Source organism: Camarhynchus parvulus, chromosome 7, assembly GCF_901933205.1.
Source record: "Camarhynchus parvulus chromosome 7, STF_HiC, whole genome shotgun sequence".
Classification (NCBI taxonomy): domain Eukaryota; kingdom Metazoa; phylum Chordata; class Aves; order Passeriformes; family Thraupidae; genus Camarhynchus; species Camarhynchus parvulus.
Window position 1 is genome coordinate 21,287,856 of NC_044577.1, and position 18,611 is coordinate 21,306,466.

General features: G+C 37.8%; 1 protein-coding gene across 1 annotated transcript in view; it reads right to left on the minus strand.

Annotated features, from left to right (window-relative positions):
• Window positions 1-14,072, minus strand: part of PSMD14 (proteasome 26S subunit, non-ATPase 14) — a 46,441-nt gene extending 32,369 nt beyond the window's left edge. The window contains exons 1-4 of the mRNA XM_030951993.1: window positions 13,977-14,072; window positions 10,679-10,728; window positions 8,994-9,081; window positions 6,057-6,108 (exon numbers count right to left, since the gene is read on the minus strand). Of these exons, the coding sequence (XP_030807853.1) occupies window positions 6,057-6,104 (48 nt within the window). The 5' untranslated portion in view covers window positions 6,105-6,108; window positions 8,994-9,081; window positions 10,679-10,728; window positions 13,977-14,072. The remainder of the gene's footprint in view (window positions 1-6,056; window positions 6,109-8,993; window positions 9,082-10,678; window positions 10,729-13,976) is intronic.
• Between the last annotated feature and the right edge of the window lie 4,539 nt (window positions 14,073-18,611).

Sequence of the window (18,611 nt, forward strand, 5' to 3'; positions counted from 1 at the left end):
GGAGGACTCTTCTACACAGCAGGAAGAAAAGAGAAACCCTCACTCAAGGTGTTGCATAATAGCATTACAACTTAATATTCAATTGCATGGGATTTCAGAAAGAAGATACAATTTCCAAGAGAAATGAATTAAATTGATCACTACAGGGTGGCTGTTTCCTGCTTGCAGAAAGGAACTTTACAAGTGAACAGGTGCAATGCCAAATGCACAAAGATATTTCTTCTTCTTTACCCTTTCTTCCCTATATTCTTTCTCATTATGGCTACACTCATTTCCTTGACCAAGCTCCTTTGCCTCTTTTGGAGAAAGTCAAAAGTCAGCTGGACTACACTGGCAATTAAATTGAGGAGAGAGAATCTAATTGCCTAATTATTAGAAATATGGAAGTTTAAGATCTGAGACCAAGAAGAGGCAGCTAAAAATGTTCTCCAGAGTAAAGCAGCAGATCAGAGGAAACTGTAATGCTCAGACACAACCCACCGGCTTTTTTAGTTTTATGTTTGTTTGTGATTAATATGTAAGACATGTCTGCAGTGCAGCCATCCTACTTCAAGACAGCCTTTATAACACAAATTACACACAGAGTTTAAGTAAATTTATGGCTTCTCCTAAACCATAATTCTAATAACCAAAAAAACTAGCAGGTTTCTCTTTTCCTCTCCCAATTAGCTCCTTAGGAGACAAATCACATTACAATGACTCAACTGTACTTCAAATGTATGAGAACTTTACTCTGCTTTGCCATCCCCAGCAACTTTCAAACAAGCCTAACATGACCCATGGAGTTACCATCTCCAGCAAAACCAGACCCTGGCCTGTGACCCAGGCCACACCTGGATCCTAAATTTGCTATGCAGTAAAACATTCATTCCAGACAGTGAAAGTAAGTGAAACAGCACAGTTTATTATCTCTAAGGTGGTTTTCTTCTCCTTAAAACAAAATCATATATTTTGTATAGAAAAACTGACGCTGAGACTTTCTACAGAAGATAATGCAGGCAATTAAGTCTTCTGAACTTTCTATGGGATTTCATGTTGGATATTTTTAATGGATGAAATGAAAAACGTTTGTCATTGAGAAAATTTTTTTATTCCTTAAATGGGTTGACAGCTTCCAGGGAAAAAAAAGTAGAACTGGAATAACCCATCCAAATTGTACACCATCTCATCTACTGGGAATTACATTTGAGTTCTAGAAATAGTAACATTCTTCGTACATGAGAACTTTGCTGGAAAATGTCTCAGCAGCAATGGCACAGAAATGATGCACAATTTACGAGCTGTAATTTGGACTTATTGCCCCGGCAAAATATTCTCAAAAGGTGTATCTGAAGCTTGAAATACTTAAGCAGAAAACACTGTACCACCACAATTCAAACCACATAAACCACCCAGGAGACACAGAGAGGAGAAAGTCATACAGCTAAACAGATACTGAGATACCAAAACACTCTACAGCTTTACAATGAAAAAGGTATTTAATTAAAGACAACACATTTGCACCCTTCAAATTAAAACACAAGCTGTCTCAAGAATCAATGAACCAAAATAATTTTCAGTAAGATGGTAAGGTGCTGCAGTTTTTCCTGTTTGGGTTGTTGGCGTGGTTTTGGGTTGTTTTATTGTTTCGGTTTTTTTTTGGAGAGGAGGGATGGGGGTGTCTGGGTTTGTTTTGGGTTTGAGGTTCTTTATTGTTGGTGGATGTTTTTGTTTACATATGGAAGATGTAAGATGCAAGAAAAAGTCATGTACTCAAATGACACATCAGCTTAATGAAGTAACTCAAGGAAATTTGCACCTAATTGTTAATTGGGGATGATCTACACAGAGCTTGACCCTCCTCTGTCTGCCAGACCATCAACTCCTCTTTGGAAGCCCCACAAAAGAATGCACTGTGCTGTCCTCCAACAACCACCCTGACTAGATTAGCACACAAAGCAGAACTTAAGATCAGCAGCAGGTCTCCCAAGTTCCAATGGTGCCAGAGATTTACTAAACAGGAAAAGCATGTTCAAAAAAACCCAAGATCCTATGAGGGGAAAAAGGTTCCACAGCACCAAGCAGTGCAGTATTTGAAACCTCCTAATCAAAGTGACAGTTTTCAAGTGCCATTTACAATGCCCTAATCTGGAAATATCCCAGCTAACCCATCTGATCAACTATTTCACAGATGGAAGCACTTGATGGCTAATTGGCAAGTCCATGATTCAAATAAAATAGCTATCTGCACTTCTTTTTCTATATTCCAAGTCAAGGTGTAAACACTCCTTACAAGACACAGGTCAGTTCTCTGTCTCCCCCTCCCTTCCCATTGGAATTTGTCCCCTTCCCCTCTGTCATCAAATATGTTAATTCAAAAATACAGAATCCATTTTATTTTTCATTTATTGTACTAGAACAGTCATCTGCACCAACAGAGCAGTGTAAATGAATATTTTCAAAAATCTAACAAGCAAAAATTACTTTAAAAGCCTCTTTCAAAAGTGTCATTATTTCACTGCTTTCTATCACATCTGGATTCAGAAAAACAGACAGCATGTGGTAATATGGACAAGAACTTGCTTAACTTGAATTGCTAGTCTGTAAGTGATGGAGAGAAAAGCTTGGCTACAAATGCACTTAATTTGCTCACACCCTTTGCAGTAGGATTGCCTAATAGAGGCATATGTGGAACTGATTTCACCAGCAAACAATAGTTCAGCATACAAAATGAAGAGGAGTGTTGCTCCAAATTCCTGCCTGCTACATAAGCAGAATGCTTTTACGTACCCCACAAACCTGTTCACTTGTCTGCAGCAAATGTACAATGCAAATCAAAGTACTAAACCACTAGTGAAATTCTGTGGTAGGCAGTAATCCAGAGGGACAAACAGAAAAGAATGATTCAGGAAAGAGAAGATAAGTAGAAAAACCCAACATGACAAGGGGTAGAAGGAGGGAGAAAGGAGACTATGTAAGTGAAGAAGAACAAGGGCATTGCCAAAATCTTAATTCCCATGAACTACAGGAGCAACAATGAAGTCATAAGATTTTCTTTGAGACATCACAACCCTTTCAATCTTTTACATCTTTTCTAAAAGGCTTCATTCATTCATTTATTCACTCATCTTATGCATTTATCACAAGAACATAAATTCAAAAGAAAACAAACTTATGGACCAGGTACAACACCAATAATGTAAGACAATTTCTGCATGAAACAGTGTTCCACAGGAGGTCTTACTTCTGGCATCAAGTTCAAAACTAAACACAGGTACCTTGCCATAAAAAGAACACACAGTTAATGACCAAGCACACTCTCAGAAGATACTGTGAATGGCTTATGTGATGGCAAAAGTTGTAAGATTCTTTCCCTTCTCCTCTCTTGTCCACTTCCTGCCCTACTAAGACAGCCCTCTGTCCACCTATGGTTAAAAGAGAAGAAATGCTTCAAGATTTCTAAGCCACATGTCACTGGAAGGAAAGTTTATTGTTGAAGTATCAGTTTAAGACTATTTCCTTAAAGATTTGTTTATTAGCCATTTGAAGACAGGCTTAAGGTAGATGTGATTTAGCACTGACCATCTCTGGACACCTGAAGGCCAATCAACCCCTCAACAGCATCCCGAAGGAGCAAGCAGTAAGAAAAGAGAACTGCAAATTCAGTGACAGCAGGTCTCAAGTGTAATACTCTACACCAAAAGACTTGAAAAGCATATTGCAAACACATGAATTTAAAGTGCAGTTGGGACAACATATCTGATTTTGGAAATTAAGAAGACCAAGAAACCCTAAATGAGACAATAACCAGAAGAGGTAATTTTGCTAAAGGGAAAGAGCTAAGTAACTGCTGCTGAAGAAGTTCAAGCAGGTCACTGAGAAAGAATGCCTTGGCAGGGATGAAACAGAAACTGTGCTCACCAAGCATCCGTCAGTACTTTAACCTCAGTTACAAAGCAAATCAAACAGACTCTTATGTGATGCATTCCTCTTGCTAAGCAGACCCCAAACTACAAGAAAAAGCAATCTCCAAACTATATGATAAAATTACTTTGAAAATGCCTCTTTTCCTACCAGACTACACATACAGATGATTCTTATGCTGGCAAGAATGGCTCAGTCAGATGTTTTTACTATGTTCAACCTTTAGAACAACTGTGACACAGCAATAAGAACAAAAAGTTCTGTTGCTTAAAACCCTCTAGTGCAAACAAATGGTAATAATTTTACTTTCTAGCATTACAAAATATATCCAAGAAATACCTTCCTCCTCTCTTCTATCTCAAGGACATCTGATTCACTCTGGATTTCCTCTCAATCTCAATTATCATCAACAGATACTCAGAATATAGCAACTTTTCAAGGTCCTTTGAAACACATTATTTTAAGGACATAAAAATATTCTATTTGAAAAGTCTTCCTGCTGATTCAATAAACCAAAAGACTACAAATGTAGTCAAGACATTCAGTGCAAGCAGCAACTTGTGTAAAGAGCAATTCAGTTTTATGCCTTTTTTTCAAACTAACATATACTCATCAACTCATTTAAGAGACAATTCCATATTTAAACAAACACAGAGCAGCTTTGCAGGCCAAAGCTACCAGAGGAGTTCAGCAAGTTTCCTCTGAATGTTATGTTCTATTGTCTGCCACAATTTTCTAGCAAGCTTCAAGTTAAAGATGAAAAATTCAGAAAACAGCAGAGAGTTAACAGTAAATTTGAAAAACAGCTTTGATAAGCGTCAAGTTCAGAGAGGACTAAGAAGTGAAAGCTTGAGAGATTAGACTGCACAGATGTTAAAAAAATGAAGAGTCATGAAGCAGGCTGGCAGCTCAGAGGAACAAGAGAAATAACTGTTTAAGAAAGTGAAACTAAAAATAACTGAGGGCGGCTTGAAGATTCACTAAGAGAACGTGAATAGAATTTTAGCTATAAAAAGGGGGGAAAAAATTATGCACCAAAAGTTACAGCTTATTTGGCAAAACATCTAGAGTCTGTAGATCAGCCTAGAATATTTCACCAAATGCTTCAGTATTAAACTACTCCTGTAGTTATACTGGACACAAACACACTATACACAACCAAAAGAAGCTTTGGATTTAGCAATTTCAACCATCCCACAAGAAACCCTGGACACACATCCTGAAGCCCAAGACATACAGAACTGATTCCTCCAGAACAAGAGTCTGGATTCTCGACTTAGAAAGGGACCAGGAAGCTACTGCAGCCAACCAAAGGAAAGGACTACAAAGGAAATTACACTGGAGCCCATTCCTTAAGGAAATAATTCTTCCTACAGATCTCAAACAAAGACATTCCTAATTATTTTTCCCCTGTATCCACAGCAATCAGCACAATGTAACAAGATCAACTTGATTTTACTTTTGAAGACTGCTGGCCATGTCAGTTGATCAAGGAAAAAAAGCCCTAGGACTTGTTGTAGAGGTAGGGGAAGCCATACAATATGAATAGGTCTCTCACTGGAACAGGACAGCTGCCAGGGAGACCTTCTTGCTGTGAGTACTAACAGAAGCGAGAACAATCAACAAGAGGAGACACAATAAAACACACATACAGGAAGCTACAACTACCCACAAGTGATGAACTCAATTCAAATTATCTCTTGAAAGTTACATATACTTCAGTATCTTATAATGCCCCATTCCCAACGTGATCCAAGAACTGAAATATGTAATTTATGAAAGAGCAGTGGATGTGCTTGGCCATTTACAATAAAAAGCCTTCATGTACTGAAAATCCTTATTATTGGAAACTGTTTTTTTAAAAAATGTACTATTTGTTTCCAGTGCTTTTCAATATGAATTTTAAAATGCTCAGACGCAAAAATAAAGGTTTATAAACATTCTGTAAGCTTAGTGCCAACACACATAGTCATTCACAAAAAAAAGGCCAGGTTGTAACAAAGATATGCACACACATATAAAATCTCTTGAGTCAAAGATTATTGCTATGAACAACGTTTTTTTGATGCTGTTTTAAAATATGATAGCATAATAGAAGAAATGCTCTAGAATTTATTAATTTTAAAGAAAAGATTGACAAGCTATATACTAACCTGTCCCAGCCCAGGCATACCTCCTCCCAGTCGCAGAAGTCTATCCATATTTCTAGAAAAACAGAAACAAAGGAAAAATGTTCCCAAGCTCGAAATGTTTACTAAATTGTTATCTATATAATTCACCTTCAGTCACTCAGTATGTCAAAAATATTGGTGGTAATTACAACACAACATCAGACTTCCTGTTAATTAACACCACATATTAATTCAAGAAGCTGTCTTCCATGCTAATTAACAGACTTTGCTTTATTGCTTTGGTTTTGGGTTATCCCCATTTCTGAAGATGAACACTCTTGTCAAACTTCTCAAAACTTTCCCATCAGTCAATTAATTGGGGAATTTTTGTTACTTATGATCAGTACCTACAGCCAGAAAGTTCCTAAAACTTATTAGATATACAATTGAATTTACTTCCGTTTCCTCAGAAATCATCAATAAAAATCTTAAAGTAAGGATTTTAGCATCCTCATTAGTAAGTTCCACGCTAATTAACTTACAGCTTGTCAGTTATCATCAAAACTACATGTGAAAGACACTAAGCAGATTATGGATCTCTGAATTAGCATCAAAAGCTTTTTTTTAATGAACTCATTATACTAAAAGAAATACTGTAAAGTAAACATTTAATGTGTATATAGTTAGAAGACTAGTGACAGTACAGTCATTTAATATATTCCCACTCTTGCATGTGCCAGTGCTTTAGTGCAAGATTATTCCAATCAATGAAACAGCTTCCTTAAAAAAAATAAAAAGCATCAGTTTTTGTGTCTTGTAACTTTCAAGGGGGTGATCCCCAGGAATAAAGGCTGCTAAGGTGCCCAACCAAAAAATTACACTGCTGTTTCTTTGTCTACAGTTCTTCACTTTCTGTTGTTGAAAAGAAATCTACAATTTCATGGTGGATACCTAGGTACAGGTTCTGCCCCAGTTTTAACAGAACTTTACCACTTGTCTTTCTCAACTTCTTAGCTCTATACAACAAAACTTATCCACAAAATTTAAAAAAGGCCTACTGAATATTAATTTTTAAACAGCTGTTTTCATCAAATCAAGCAATTTCCAAGGTGCATTTGTAGCCAAAATCAGAAAATTTTACTGGCTTATTTTATTTGTGAAATAGAAGATACAAACCACAGCATCAAAAATTATGGTCTTAACTGGCCAAGATTTAATACAACACAACAAAGCCTGTTCAGGCTTTGAAAACAACTGAGAACACCAAATATGATTTCCAAAACACATTCATCCTCCAAGGAGCTGTCACATTATATACATAATTATATACACATAATTATATACATTATTTCAGATTACATTAACAATACTTATTTAATAGCCTTCTTTTGAAATAATTATGCAAAAGAACTTGAAAATTATATTTGCTTTGTACATGAAAAAATCTTCATGCTGAAGGTGAATGTCACCATCATTTTCATAATTTCTGACATTTGCTAGAATTCTTACTGGCTAAAGACTAACAAGTTTTATTTCAGTATAAGGTTAAAAATAGTTTAAGCTTTTAAACACATAAAGAAGCAGCATTTTACTTCCTACTTCAATAACTTAACAATAGCCAAGATACATTGATCAGAAATACCTGCCTGACTTGTTAAATTCACTTTCCCAGTTCAGTGAACTATCAGGCTATTCGTTTAATATGATTCACTCTCTTGATTTTGTAGAACCTGCAAATCCAACAAGTGCAGCCTCAGCTAGCAGTAAGTACTTTCTTAAAGGTCCGCTGGCACCATATAAATTAAAAAGGAGTTTATTAAAGGGTCAGTGATTATGCTTAACTTCTTCAGTAAGTCATTGATACCAAGCTTCTTTTTTAGAGGCAAAAGCTGCACACAGTGTATATGCTTTTCTATCCTGAACTACAATAAATTCCAAATCAAGTTGGAGGATTTCCTTGGAAAGGTTAAGTTGCCGTTTAAAGATATTATGTAAGCATATGTTAAATGGCTTCAATAAAACAGTCACAATGTTACCACAAATTAACGCCAACTACAGTTCATGTTACCCCTCTGTGGCAGATACTCCTCCATTGAAACCCACAATGATTCATCTTCTGTGTCACTAAAGAGGGCTGAAGAGTAACTGAGAAGTATATTTAAGCTCCTAAAACTATTATTTTAATCCATCATGGCTGTTCATTTATTTTAAGAAACTTCTGGTCTCTACACTGGTAACCCTAAAACTGATAGTTCTGACAACTACAGCAACTTCCACCAACTGATGAGGTACATAACCTATGTACATTTAAGAAATAATAAATAAATAACAAATCCTATAAAAGAAGGGAAAAGCAATAGCTGATACTAATTAATATTTCATTAACACAGTTTATTCCAGTTTCTAACCCAACGGTATAGTACATCATTTATAAAAGCCATATATTTTGCCATATCAGAGTTGGATTAGATTAAAGTGTTAAACAAACTGACTACTTATCAGCATAATTTTACAACAAAATCTCACTGTATTACAGACACCTAACATTTCCCACAGAACAGTCATTGAACTGAGATATTCAGATTTTCAAGACAGCAGCACAGACAGAAAATCTCCAAAACACAGTTCTAGATGCACTGCAAATAATTTCACTAGCTCCATGACGTGATTCTGGTTACAGTTTTGGCGGCGAATGCTTTACTTGCCTATTTGTAACTGAATATGCTTTAGTAGGCTATAGTCTATATGGACCTAAACATGTTTACTGAGATGTATAAACATCTGAAAAATTTAAGTTAATGAAATACATTCACCAAAACAGATTTTAATTTTTATTAATCCATCTAAATATTATTTCAGCCATAAATTCCATTTCTCCAACAATGCTTTTGTAAGCCTTACAACAGCTTAAGGGAAATTTTTAGACATTAATGAAGCTAACTTTAGCCTTTACAAATAAAACAACTATACATTTCTAACCTGGTGCTCAGCAAGAGGCGCTCACAGAACAAACTTGGCAGCAGCTCCCACTTTTTGACTGTAAAGACGACACCAGTAGGTCTCTTTCCTGTAGAAGGAAATAGAAAGGAAAAAGGCAGAAACCTATTAAAATTTAGAAATCATGGCACATGTAAAAAAGAAATGTTACACTGATAAGCTGAAAAAGGACAAGGCACCATTGAAGAATAACTCAAAGAATGATTACTGGGCTTTCTTTTTCCCTTTACCATACAATTCCTAGAAGTGGTACATGCCATGTCTCACTCAAGTATCCATAATACTGCAAGAAGCTTCCAATTTTCTTAACATTTTTAATATTAAATTCACAAAATATTTTAATAATTCGTTTAAGCAATTTAAAGCTAATTGATCATTTTAAATGCCATTAGAAACTGAAACCATGGTGGTTTTTTACTATTTTAGAAGCTCTTGCTGTAGCTAAGATGTCCTAAGCACCAAGGGCAAGAGCAGTCTGTGGGTACAGAAAGCTTTCCTGTTTATTTCTGCAAGAGTGGTTGGTGTGACTGGAAAAGTGACAAAGATCTTTAGGTTTGCCTGACTTCAGGTAGAAAAAGACTGCTTCACATTCAATTTAGGAGTTAAAATTCATGTTATCCTCCTCCCTGAGAACACTGCCCATTAATTGCCTCCACTCAATCATTCATAGAGCTGTGTTTTGAAACAGATCTGTGAAATGATCTGTGGCTGTGATTTGATAGACTTTTTTTCAATGTCAGTGTTAACATAAGGAGCAATGAGGAAGCTGCTGCTGCTCACCAACTTGATGCTGCTTTCTCAGTACTGCCAGGACAGCCATTTGTGCAGCCCTGCAGCAAACTGAGAGGCTATCAAAAACGCTGGGTTTAACCCTGTTCACTTCTCTGAGAGGCTTCACGCTGCATCCCAGAAATAGTTGTCTTGGCATAACAGAAAAAGAGGTCTTGGAAAAGCTGATTGCTTTTAACACTAATACAGGCTCCAGAAGACATTTCTGTCAAATCATTCTTTAAGCTAAAGCTGCTCAAAGAATGTCTGTGGGTTTTGGGGGTTTGTTTCAGGTTTTTGTTTGGGTAGGGGGTTTTTGTTTTGTTTTTAGTAACTGAGGCAATTTCACAGAGACCCTTTAGAGGCTTATCTCAAAGTAGCACAAGAGCAAAGGAGGATGTGTTCACCCTCCCAGAAAGTTGGAAGAGAAAGAGCAAGTCAGACTGTCTCAGTGCTGACAGGCTGGGGTGGAAATCACTGACAAGTTGAATGGAAAGTTACTATCCTCCTGCCAGCTTTGCAGAAGGAAATGATCCACGAGAGACCACAAGAGCCAGTAGCACAGGCTACAACAGAACTGCAGCTATTTCTTCAGCTGGGCCTGAGTTATTCACCTTTAGCCACCTGACCACCCAGTGGTCTTGCATTCCCTTTGCCACTTACTACAAAGACATGAAAGAAACAAATCTCTGTGAGCTTGATCTGTTCCCCAGCAAGGCACAAAAGGTAACCTACAGCTGAGAATCTTACCTGTGCTACAAATTGCAAAAAGCTGGGCAGATTAGCAACTTCTCTGTTGGTTTTTACCTTATATTCTTGCACACACACATATACTTTCATTATGTATACATATAAATAAAAGCCAGAAAAGTAAACAAACAGTTCACAATAAATCTCACCTCTTTTCCTTCCAAAGCTGGCAAAAGGTATTTTGATTGTTTCCTTCTGTCTGCAAGAAGAGTTAACAGTTTCTGTTTAAAGAGTAACTTCAAGGAAGTAACTGTATCAAATAGTTCTGTATCAGAAAAAATACAGAAGGACAATTATCATAATAAACTTGCATTTTGGTGCATTGCGGGATTTGGGTGACATGCACTCATCACTGAAATTAATACAGTAACTAATGGTTAAAAAAAAGAATTAAATAGCTTCTCTGTGTATGTGTGTCCATGATTCAAAACACCATAACTAAAATAAGCTTGGTCATCAGATGTTATTTAAAAATCCAAACTTCCATTACTGCAATTTTTATTTAATTGTCCTTACCTCAAAAGGGAAAAACAGTTAATATTAATAATGCAGTGAGAGTATATACAGAGCATCTCAAAACTGATCTGAAAACAGAAATCTTAAAAACCATGTCTAATATTTGCTCCTAATACTACTGTTAGGTAACTGTAATAATTGGAAAGAGTTGCCCATTTGGAGAGCTCTGGTTCACCACTCAGTTGTTCATTGGTATTTTCTAGTCACTTAAATTCTGACTTCTAATAATGAAAACATTTTTTCTAAGGTAGCACAGGATGAAGTTATATAAAAGGATCATGCACAAATGTGTATGCACATATAGGTATAAACCAATAGCTACTGTGTTTATACTTGGCAGGTTGCAGCATGCATTTTGAAATCAACTTGAAACAGTCTTAAATTACTCTATCTCCTTGCATGAGACACAGGAGTTTCACACTACAGTGCACTATTTTTATCTAGCATTAACACTCCACAATGCAATCCCTCAACGAAAGAGGGTTCTCCTGGTTAGGCAACTTTTGAGTTAGTAGAGAAATAAATATCAAAATCAGCTTTGACATACATAGAAAACAATGGCTACTAAACTGCCCTATTAGTGGAGGGAGTATCAGGCTACACACAGGTGACAACAATTTACTTTGCAATTTGTACACTGAGAGACTTGATGCAAATCATTTCATCTTCGGTAACTCAGTTTCTCCACCTGAGACTACATAATAAGCTTTGTACAAGCACTTCCACATCTCCTGTTGAGGAGTTACACACAGCAGATGATAAACAATTTTATTAACAGCGCTCAGAAATGGCTCAAGGTTTTGGTGCAACTGCAACCATTTCAGTTTCACTCGGGATGAGAAACAGCTACTGAGGTAAATCAGCTGAGAAAGTGCACATTGCAGAAAAGCATTATTTCACCAAGAAAAAAAACTCACTGCAGTTAAAGTCATCAAACCTGAACAGAGACTTCACATGGGAAAAGGTGGGGGAGGGGGTAGGCTAGTCTATCTTCCTATATATTTTGTATGAAAAGAAGAAAAAAATATACATGTTACCATCAATTCTAAGTAATCTGTTCATTAAAGCTAGAGTTTAATCATGTCATGCATTAATGCAGTCTCAGTAGTGCAAGTCCAGTTACGTGACTCTTGCTTTGCTTCCATAACGTGCTCAGTTCTGTAAACCCAGGCCCTGTTTCACATAGACCTGAATCTCAATAGACCCGAGCTGAACTAGGTGGTTTGCAGGTCAGCTTCCCAGACTCTGCTTTCTGACTTCCAGAAGTACAGCAAACCTAATTCTACTACATTCATTGCTGAGCTGGAGTTACTTCAGTAACACAGATTCAAACAGATTGCTTTAAAGCTACTGAAGTACATTCACATAAAACATACAGATAAGCAAAGACTCATTAACAAGCTGCACCACCATAGAAACCAATAAAATTAATTTTCATTTTATGTAGTACATGAAGTAATGGCCTTCTCTGAAATCTGCAGAAAGGCAAGCAGACATGCAACTATTGTGGAACTATGCAGTAGTCCAGCAAGTACTCATCATACCAGCTCTCTATTATTCAAAGTGTCCTTAACACCTGCCCTTTCCCATCATCCTACATGTTACAAGGTACTTATAGGTACCATTAGTTTATACTCCATAACTTTTGTCAGAAGTTAATCACTTCCAAGAAAGTTGCCAAACTAATTTATATGCTGGTATTATTTACAAACTAATTTATATACTGGTATTATTTAATACTCTTTTTAAAGTATTCTCTAATTTATAATGTTCTAAATCATAGTTTTCAAATGAATATCACTGAAATGACATGTTACAACAGATGATGGAACTCAACATTTCCCATTAAGCTACAGGTTAAACCCCGCCATTCAAAGTCACACTAAGTGATTCAGAAGAAATTTATATGCTAGCCAATTTCTGAATTTCTTCACAAATAGATATTTTTCATTGTCTCAATATGGTCACCAACAGTGAATGTTCTGCTCCACAGAATCTTCGTCCAAGTTTACTCCCCACCTGAGGCATACAGGACACCCTGGAATCCCAGGGCTGACAGCTTTTAGATGAACACAAACCTGTCAGACTTTTCAGCTTGCCTAGTACCATTTCAGTTCTATATAGCTTCGCGATATAGTTACATAAAACTTCTTTTAAAAAAGTAAATCTCAATCCCTGTTGGCTTTCTGTTTATACACAGCATACCGAAAACAACTGCAACTTTAAGACATGACGCCACCACATTGTTTACAAGTATCCAACTACATGACACAAATTTGTTACAGAAACATTACTTAAGTCAGCTGCATACTGGAAATAACGCTGTTAATTTTTTATTATCTCTCCTTCTCTACTTAATTCTGCTTCCTTCCCCTGCAGGTATCCCAGCCAGTGCTTTGTCTCCACTTCCCCCCCTGCCCCTCTAACTTCAGCTGCACTGCCGGGGCTGGCGGCAATGTTGCACCCCGGGAGCAGCAGCGCTGCCGCCCGTGAGGCGCCTCTGGCAGGGCACAGAGCACAGAGACCCACTCTGTCCGCAGCACGAACCCGCGCCAGGCGCTGCCGAACAAGGGCGGCCGCAGCGGGCCGGGCGGAGGCGGCCGGGCCCTGGGGCCCGTGCGGCGCCGAAGCCCGTCCAGCTCCAGCGGCTGGGCCCCCGCCCTGCGCCACGACCCGGCCCCTCTCGCCGCCTCTGCCCAGCCCGTTCGCAGCTGTCCCCGCTGTCCCGAAGCGCTCGGACTTCCCAGCCGAAGGCTAGGGGCCCAGCCTGCTCCCCGCCCGCCAGACCCGCCCCGTCCCGCTCCCGTCCGCACCGCCCGCGGCCCTGCCCGGCGCTCGGGCCGACTCCCCGGGCCGCGCTCCCGCCGCCGCCGCGCAGAGGCCGCCGCGGGGCCCCTCAGCACCCTGGCGCGTAGGCGGCTGGGCCCTCACCTGGGCCGGAGCCACCCGGGCCGCGGTGAATCAGCCGGATCTCATTCAAACCGAGCCCTTCCCGGTTCACAGGGCACCCGGCAGCGGCTTCCGGCCCCGCGGCCGGCGGGGAGGAGCTTCTGAGAGTGCAGAGCTCCGAGGGGCGCGGCCTGGGGTGGAACGGGCAGAAGTGGAACGCCATGAGGTGCGCTGGTGTAAAGTGCTGTGGGTTGACTTTGTCCCTTTGCAGCCCAGTGTCGCCAGTCCTGAAACAACGACGCCATAAGATGGCAGAAGAACCAACAACTGAGTCATCAAATCAATAAAAGAATGATTACCATAATAGGAACAGTATCACATGCACTCCTCTCAAAAACAGTATTACAGAAAATACGAAGATTTAGAGAAGAGAAATATGAGTGGCCATATGTGTAAAACCAGCACAAGCAGAAATGGAGAAGCATGGGAATTGTGGCCAAACAACAGGGACATAACTTTTCTGGTGCAAACAGAGAAGCAAGTTGGAATTTCTATTACCCTTATGTTAACTCTGGAGCAAAAACTCTGTTCTAAATTAAAAGAGGAAAACACAAAGCCAAAGGAGTACATTACCAGACAGCATGTGAACAAGTTAGAGATCTCAGTACCCCTCGTGAACTTATGCCTAACACAATAAAAATTCTTAGAAGTTGATTTATACGTAGTTACTGAAATACTGCAAGTATTTTAGGAAGTATTGGGACAGCTTAAGAACTTACACAAGCAATTTATTAGGACTCTATACAGAGTTTCTGCCATAATGACCAAGAAGAGCATCATGGTTTATTTGAAAGCTCTTTTAAAGACCAAGAATGTAATAGAAGATGATCAGCATTTTCTGCTCATGGACAAACTACGTGAAGCAGGTGAAAAGGTACTAAGTTGTTAATTACATGGGAATAACCTCAGACAGCTATAGTCACCACTTCCACAACACTGCAGCAGACACAGAAATCTTAGTTTTTTATACCATGAAGTATAAAATTAATCCCAAGAAAGAGATTGGGATTAATATTTTAATAATTCATTTAAGCAATTTAAAGCTAATTGATCATTTTAAATGCTATTAGAAACTGAAACCATGGTGGTTTTTTACTATTTTAGAAGCTCTTGCTGTAGCTAAGATGGGAAAGGGAATTGCCATTATATGGTATTCTGCTTTTTAAGAGGGGCAATGGTTTTGAAAAGCAAAATAATTTTCTCTTCCATTTTGTTTTCGGGCTAGGCTGAGGGAATCTCAAGAGTCAAAATTTCCAAAAGATTCTTTAAAAGCTAAAGATTTAAAATGTGGTTTAAACTGTGGGTCAGTAATTTCTTTCTCACGTTACTAATGCAAAACTTATTAGTGTAATTTATTGGTGCACTCACAGCCAAATTACTCAGAAATAAAGAGTAAAACCTATGTATGTCTGTCTGTATGTATGTTTATCTGGGTATGCTTGTCTCAAACAGAAGAAATCTTGCACCCTGCTTCAAACAGGCTGTTACAGTCCTTCCTGTTTTACCCTGGCAAAGCTTAGCTCCTATAGTCTTAAGACTGTATTTTGAGACTTCTGGATGTCTTAATGTTCTCAGAAGTCATTATAATAATTATGTGGTCAAAGATTTTTCTTTTGGATTAAATTAATGAGGTGAAGTATTAATTCAGTGGACTGAAATGCATTATGTATTTTACTGGTTTTTGCCATGATTTTGAGAGCAATCCATTTATTTCTCCATGTTCACTGGAATTCCGACATCTTAAGGAGCAATACCCATTATATTTGGGTTCTCATTCTGCTGTCATGTGTCTTTAAAGTACCCTGCATTTCTGAAAAAAGAAAGAAATACAAATATTTATTTGTGAAAAGTGGGTATTTCTCTGGGTTAATGTCTATAATAAGGAAAAACATAGTTAAATCTTTATAATATGCCTATACCGACTGACTTAAATGAGCAATGGCATTTCAAACCATTTGAAGATTTGGCCCTTCTTTGAAATACAAAGTAAAACAGACTTTCATTGTTATTCCTAATTACATTTCAAGTCATAGTATTGACTTTTTAAATATATACATTTATTGAAATTTTGTAAATAAATATAGTTACAGAAAAGGAAAAAATGAGAAAATAGGAGAAATATTTACACTAGAAAGTATAGTGAATTAATTGGATATATAGAGGCAGTATCGTGGTTGGAACTTATGACAGATGGTATTTTATATTTTTATATAAAAATGATATATTCTTAATCGTATATGTCAAAGAAAAGAGACCATATGTTGTTAAACACTTCCAAATTGTCATTTAATCTGAAGGGCACTCTCTCGCTTGCTACCAAATCCCTCATTGTTTTGGGACCAGTGCTAATCTATAGAAGATTTTATTTATTGATTTGCAGTAATGCAGTGCAAGAAAATGTTCAAGGTTTTTTCCCCTTTTTATTACTTGGATGGCTCTCATAAGTGGTAAAAACTAGCTTTGATTGGATCCTTACATTTTTCCTGGTTTCCCCATGCTAACCTGTCCTTGTTTGTAGTGAAGTGATCAGCAGAGATCAGACTTGCTAAGAGATCACATCATTTTTTTCCTATCTCCTGGTATATAATTTTCCCTTCAAATCTGTTTGTGATTGGATTAAAGCAGCAATATTTCTGAGGCTCTGTAATTAAATAATGCAATTTTACATGGCTAAGTGGCAAAATTTAAGAATGGTGTGTAGAACGTGAAGAATGCACTGAGAGATTGGACACAATTTTCTGGCAAATCATTTATGTAGAGAGTGCTGTTTGTGCTAGGACAGGAGGAATTCTCCAGGACTGAGTTATAATATTAAAAAAACCAAAATCATCAACACCAAAAATCCCAAACAAACCCAACAGAAGATACAGTTTCAGAAAGCCTGATGTTAGAATACCTGATGCACTGTGGGTTGAACAAAACATTGGACTTGTGGATATTTTTGTTTTCTATGTTTAAACATGTAGAACAGAGCATGGGAAATGACTATACTTCAAGGAGTACAAGAGCTGACATCATGTTTGTGAGAGGGTAGTAGAGCCAGAAGCACACTATTTTATTGATTGATTTAGGATTATGTTTGGTAGTTATATACTGAAAAAGTAATGAAGGAATAATAGTGTTTTAAACTGCAGCCTTTCACCCTGGGAATGGACTGGAACTCTGTCTTGGCAAACCTGTAAATGGGGAAATTGTTTCTTCTGTTATCCTTGGCAAGCACTCACTCCGTTAGAAGTGCTGATGGTGACCTCTGTGACATGCCCAACACCTTGTACAATGCTTGATCAACTCCTTGCTGCATGCAGAGTAATAGCAAGTCTTGTCACAAACAATGAATAAAATTTTACAGGATTAGTTAAAGATAGTATATGAGTGAGATTACTTTTTTTAGACTCCTCAACAATTCTACAATCAGCTGCAGAAGGCTGTTAGAGGCTCGAAAGAGGCTTCATTAATCATGAAACATATGATTATTGAAAACCTGCAAACAAAACTATTTGCATCTCTTTCAGAGCACAGACCTGCCCATTAAAGTATGACAAGTATAAAGTCAGTTTGAGTGAGAAGAGTGGTAACAATGTATTTGGATATAATCCATCCCAGTTAAGAAGGGAGAGGATATTAAGAAAGCAAACATTCCTTACAGTGAGCCATACACAGCCCCAGCCCCCCTCCAGTTGGTACCAAAAGATCTTGTTTATATTGGAAATTTCACCAGCCACAAGTTTCACATGCAGTCCTAAAGGAAACTGGACTTTTGTCTTTTTAAGTCTATTTAAAGTGATGGCTGAGTTGTGAGAACTATCTACAAACCATCTGGAGAAGATAAGGCCAAGAAAAAAATCAGTCTTGCTGGAAATGCTTATGTTGGGGGTGTCTATGGAAAATTTTTATGAGGAAACAGAGAAGTGGGTTTGTGTCCCTGGCAATTGCAAAGGTGCTACTCTGTGAGAGACAGTTTATTTAAATAACTGTGTAGAAGACTGTAAATTGAAAGCTGTAAATTAAGAGAAAGGTGGTATGTAAAGTGGACATATTGTGGGTTTTTTCTGGATTGCTGTGGGATGGAACAATACTACACCTTTTTTTCCCCTCCCCTTTATTCAGTGGGTGATTTCCCCCTTATTTGTGACACAATAAAAATTAATTTTGTACTTCCTTTAGTACTTAAGATATTTCTGATTGGGCTGAAACATTACTTTTATAGAAGTGCTGTGTAATTGGTATAATGCTTTTCACCAATTTCAGATAGTGAGAGCAAACCAACAAAGACAATTTCAATTATTTCTGTGGTTATGTCTGTGTTAGGGAGTAGTACAGACTAGGAGTAAATGTGTGGGGCTAAATTGGCATGATACATTTCTGTTAGCATTTTCTACTTTGGATAGCTCTACTTGTGTCCCAAGGATGAATGCCCATTTACAACCAAATTGTATGAAGCATGTTTCTGCTCTGCCATTTTTCAATGACAGAATCTACTTCCAGCACTCCCAAACTTTAGTTTGCTGCTCGGAAGGTTTTGCTTTAAAGGCTCACTCTGGATGCAAACTTAACCAATCATGTAGATGCATGATACGTATAATTTTTTTTACAAGAATTAGCCAACAATGTGTAAAG